This window comes from Etheostoma spectabile, unplaced genomic scaffold, assembly GCF_008692095.1.
Source record: "Etheostoma spectabile isolate EspeVRDwgs_2016 unplaced genomic scaffold, UIUC_Espe_1.0 scaffold517, whole genome shotgun sequence".
Lineage (NCBI taxonomy): Eukaryota > Metazoa > Chordata > Actinopteri > Perciformes > Percidae > Etheostoma > Etheostoma spectabile.
The window spans coordinates 156,575-160,100 of NW_022605625.1; the positions used below are offsets into that span (position 1 = coordinate 156,575).

Consider the following 3,526-nt stretch of genomic DNA (forward strand, 5'->3'; position numbering starts at 1 on the left):
AGAAAGATCATTGTATCCCAACAGCTTCTTGATAATGTTTCAGAGCAAAAACGAAACTGTCAAAAAGTATTCTATATTCACAGCTTGGAAAGCCTGAGTCAATGTTTGCAAAGACATAAGTGTTGTCTCCTCGTCATAGAGCTTCACCTGGGACTATAATGGACCATCAGGTCTCAGGTGTGTATAAAAACAACCCCAGTACACTAGACCTTCACATAACTGCAACTGACCTCTGCAGACAGGTAAGATTCACCCTGAGACTAAAGGTTGGTATCAAGAGGGGCTGAAGACCAGATCCACTAGCTGACGACCAGATCCACTGCTGAGTGGCAGACCCTTCAAGTGTCTCAGCGTCAAGGCAGAGGATTAAAAAAATTTGAAGACAGTGGAGACGTTTTTGACGAGCCCAGGTAGGCAGGACCCCGCAGACCAAAGCTCGAGAGGACGTGTGTTGGCTCCAAAATCCAAGGCCAGCCCATCCACGAGAACTGGTCCCTGAAGTCCCGTGTCAACCAGAACAGTTTGGCGGATTCTGTCTCGAGATGGCCTCCATGGTCCATCAGGGCCCAGAAGCCAGCAACTAAACAAAAGACAAATGAAAAAAACCGTGTGGCATGTGCCAAGGCCCACAGCCTGCTAACAGGCCACAGCCTGCTACGGGTCACAGCCTGCTACGGGTCCACAGCCTGCTAACGGGTCCACAGCGCTAACGGTCCACAGCTGCTACGGGTCCCCACACGCCCGTAAACGGGTCCACAGCCTGCTAACGGTCACAGCCTGCTAAGGGTCCACAGCCTGCTAAACAGGATGGCGCTGAGAATGAAAAAGTGGATTTTTCAGATGAATCTTCTGTTGAATTACGCCCAATATCAGGGAGACCTACTGGAGCCCGCATGGATCAAGATCACCAGAAAACTGTGAAGTTTGGTGGGGAAAAATCTGGTCTGGTTGGTACACCCAGAATGGGGGTGTGCGAGAGGCTTGCAGGGTGGAAGGAAACATCAATGTCTCAAATACCAAGACATCTTAGCTACCTATTATTCCCAACCATAAAGAGGCCAAAACTCTCCAGCAGGATGGTGCTCCATCGCATACTTCCATCTCCACTTCAAAGTTCCTCAAGGCAAGAAGATCAGATGGTCCAGGATTGGCCGGCCCAGTCCCAGACATGAACACATGGAGCAGATGTGGGGTAGGATGAAAGAGGAAGCATGGAAGACCAAACCAAAGTCTACGATGAACTCTGGGAGCTTCTCTATCTAGTCCTGAGACTTCATCAAACACATGGTCTGGATCTCCCGCCAAACCGCATGGGTCCAGTCCTTCAGGCTCATGGAAGTCATACAAGATATTACATTGGATCTCACTGCACCACATTTATTTGCGACATATTTTAGTATTGCAGTAAATTTGTTCATTTCTGTATGACGACAAGACTTGTCAAAATTGACCTTTGTTGTTAATTTCTTTAGTGACACAGACTTTGAACATCTTAGTTTACTTCTGCTCTCTTGTTGTCTTACGTGTTCTACAAAATAGATAAGAGACAAGACTTTTGTCAGGGACTGTATGTCTTCATTTTTATATTTTTACTCTGATATTTATATACTTCTCTATTTACCACTTTCTGTATTAATGTCCTTTGCCCTTTTGCAACTCTAAAAAGAAAACTCTAAAACTAAAACTAACACATAACAGATATAACACATTAAAATGTTACTGAAATCCAATTTTTAAATTCCAGAGAGTCTCTCACACTGTGTTGTTCCAGTCGTTAATACACAACACACACTGCTTTACATCTGTTGGAGAACTTGGAAGTCATTTTTTAAAATTAATTTCCATCTTGTTGCTCATGTTTATATTTCTTCCAGTTTGTATTTTAATGATCTTCATGCCCTTCTCCTCCTCCCTGTTGCTTCCAGCCCAGCGACACAGACGTGAGTAAACATGATTATTGATAATTGAGATTGATTTCTCAGCTTGTTCCCCTGTTGGATGATGTGACGACACCCCTTTCCTTCTATTCCTTCATCTCTCTTCCTCTCCTCTCTTTCTCCTCCTTCCCTCTCTACTTCCCTCTCTCTATCTTTCTCTCTCTCCCTCTCCCTCCTCTCTCCTCTTCCTCCCTCCCCCTCTTTCTCTCTCTCTCTTCTCTCTCTCCCCTCTCTCCCATCTCTCTCTCCCTCTCTCTCTCTCTCCCTCTCCCTCCTCTCTCTCCTCTCTCTACTCTACTCTCCTCTCTCTCCTCCTCTCCCCTCCTCTCTCTCTCTCTCTCTTCTCCCTCTCTCTACTCTCTCTCCCTCTCTCTCTCTCCCTCTCCCTCCCCCTCTCCCTCTCTCTCCCTCATCCCTCTCCTCCCTTCTCTTATTCTCTCTCTCCTCTCTCTCTATCTCTCTATCTATTCTCTATCATGACTTCATCAACACATGGTCTGGATCCTCGCCAAACCGCATGGGTCCAGTCCTTCAGGCTCATGGAAGTCATACAAGATATTACATTTGGATCTCACTGCACCACTATTTAATTTGCTGACATATTTTAGTATTTGCCGTCAATTTGTTTCATTTCCTGTATGACCGACCATAGCCCTTTTTCTTGCCCAATTTGACCTCTCTGTCTTGTTTCTACAAAATAGATAAGAGACAAGACTTTTGTCAGGGACTGTATGTCTTCATTTTTATATTTTTACTCTGATATTTATATACTTCTCTATTTACCACTTTCTGTATTAATGTTCCTTTTGCCCTTTGTGCAACTCTAAAAAGAAAACTCTAAAACTAAAACTAACACATTAACAGATTATAACACATTAAAATGTTACTGAAATCCAACTTTTTAAATTTCCAAAGAGATTCTCTCACACTGTGTTGTTCCAGTCGTTTAATACACAACACACACTGCTTTACATCTGTTGGAGAACTTGGAAGTCATTTTTTAAAATTTTAATTTCCATCTTGTTGCTCATGTTTAAATATTTCTTCCAGTTTGTATTTTAATGATCTTCATGCCCTTCTTCCTCCTCCCTGTTGCTTCCAGCCCAGCGACACAGACGTGAGTAAACACTGATTATTGATAATTGATGATTGATTTCTCAGCTTGTTTCTCCTGTTGGATGATGTGACGACCTTTGACCCTTCTCTCTCTCTCTCTCTCTCTTTCTCTCTCTCTCTCTCCCTCTCTCTATCTCTCTCTCTCCCTCTCTCTCTCTCCCTCTCTCTATCTCTCTCTCTCCCCTCTCCCTCCCTCTCTCTCTCCTCTCTCTCTCTCTCTCCCTCTCCCTTCTCTCTCTCCTCTCTCTTCCTCTCTCTCTCTCCCCTCTCCCTCCCTCTCTCTTCTCTCTCTCTCCCTCCTCTCTATCTCTCTCTCCCCTCTCTCTCTCGTCACCTTCTCTCTCACTCCCTCCTCTCCCTCTCTCTCTCTCTCTCCTCTCTCCCTCTCTCTCTATCTCGTCTCTTCCCTCTCTCTATCTCTCTCTTCTGCTATCTCTCGTCTTTCTCACTCGCTCTTCTCTCTCTCCTCTCCC

At 44.8% G+C, this 3,526-nt stretch overlaps 1 protein-coding gene across 1 annotated transcript in view; it reads left to right on the plus strand.

Moving 5' to 3' along the window:
• Window positions 1-3,526, plus strand: part of LOC116686864 (voltage-dependent calcium channel subunit alpha-2/delta-4) — a 158,488-nt gene that overhangs the window by 98,385 nt on the left and 56,577 nt on the right. Inside the window, exon 29 of the mRNA XM_032511910.1 lies at window positions 1,926-1,940. Within this exon, the coding sequence (XP_032367801.1) occupies window positions 1,926-1,940 (15 nt within the window). The remainder of the gene's footprint in view (window positions 1-1,925; window positions 1,941-3,526) is intronic.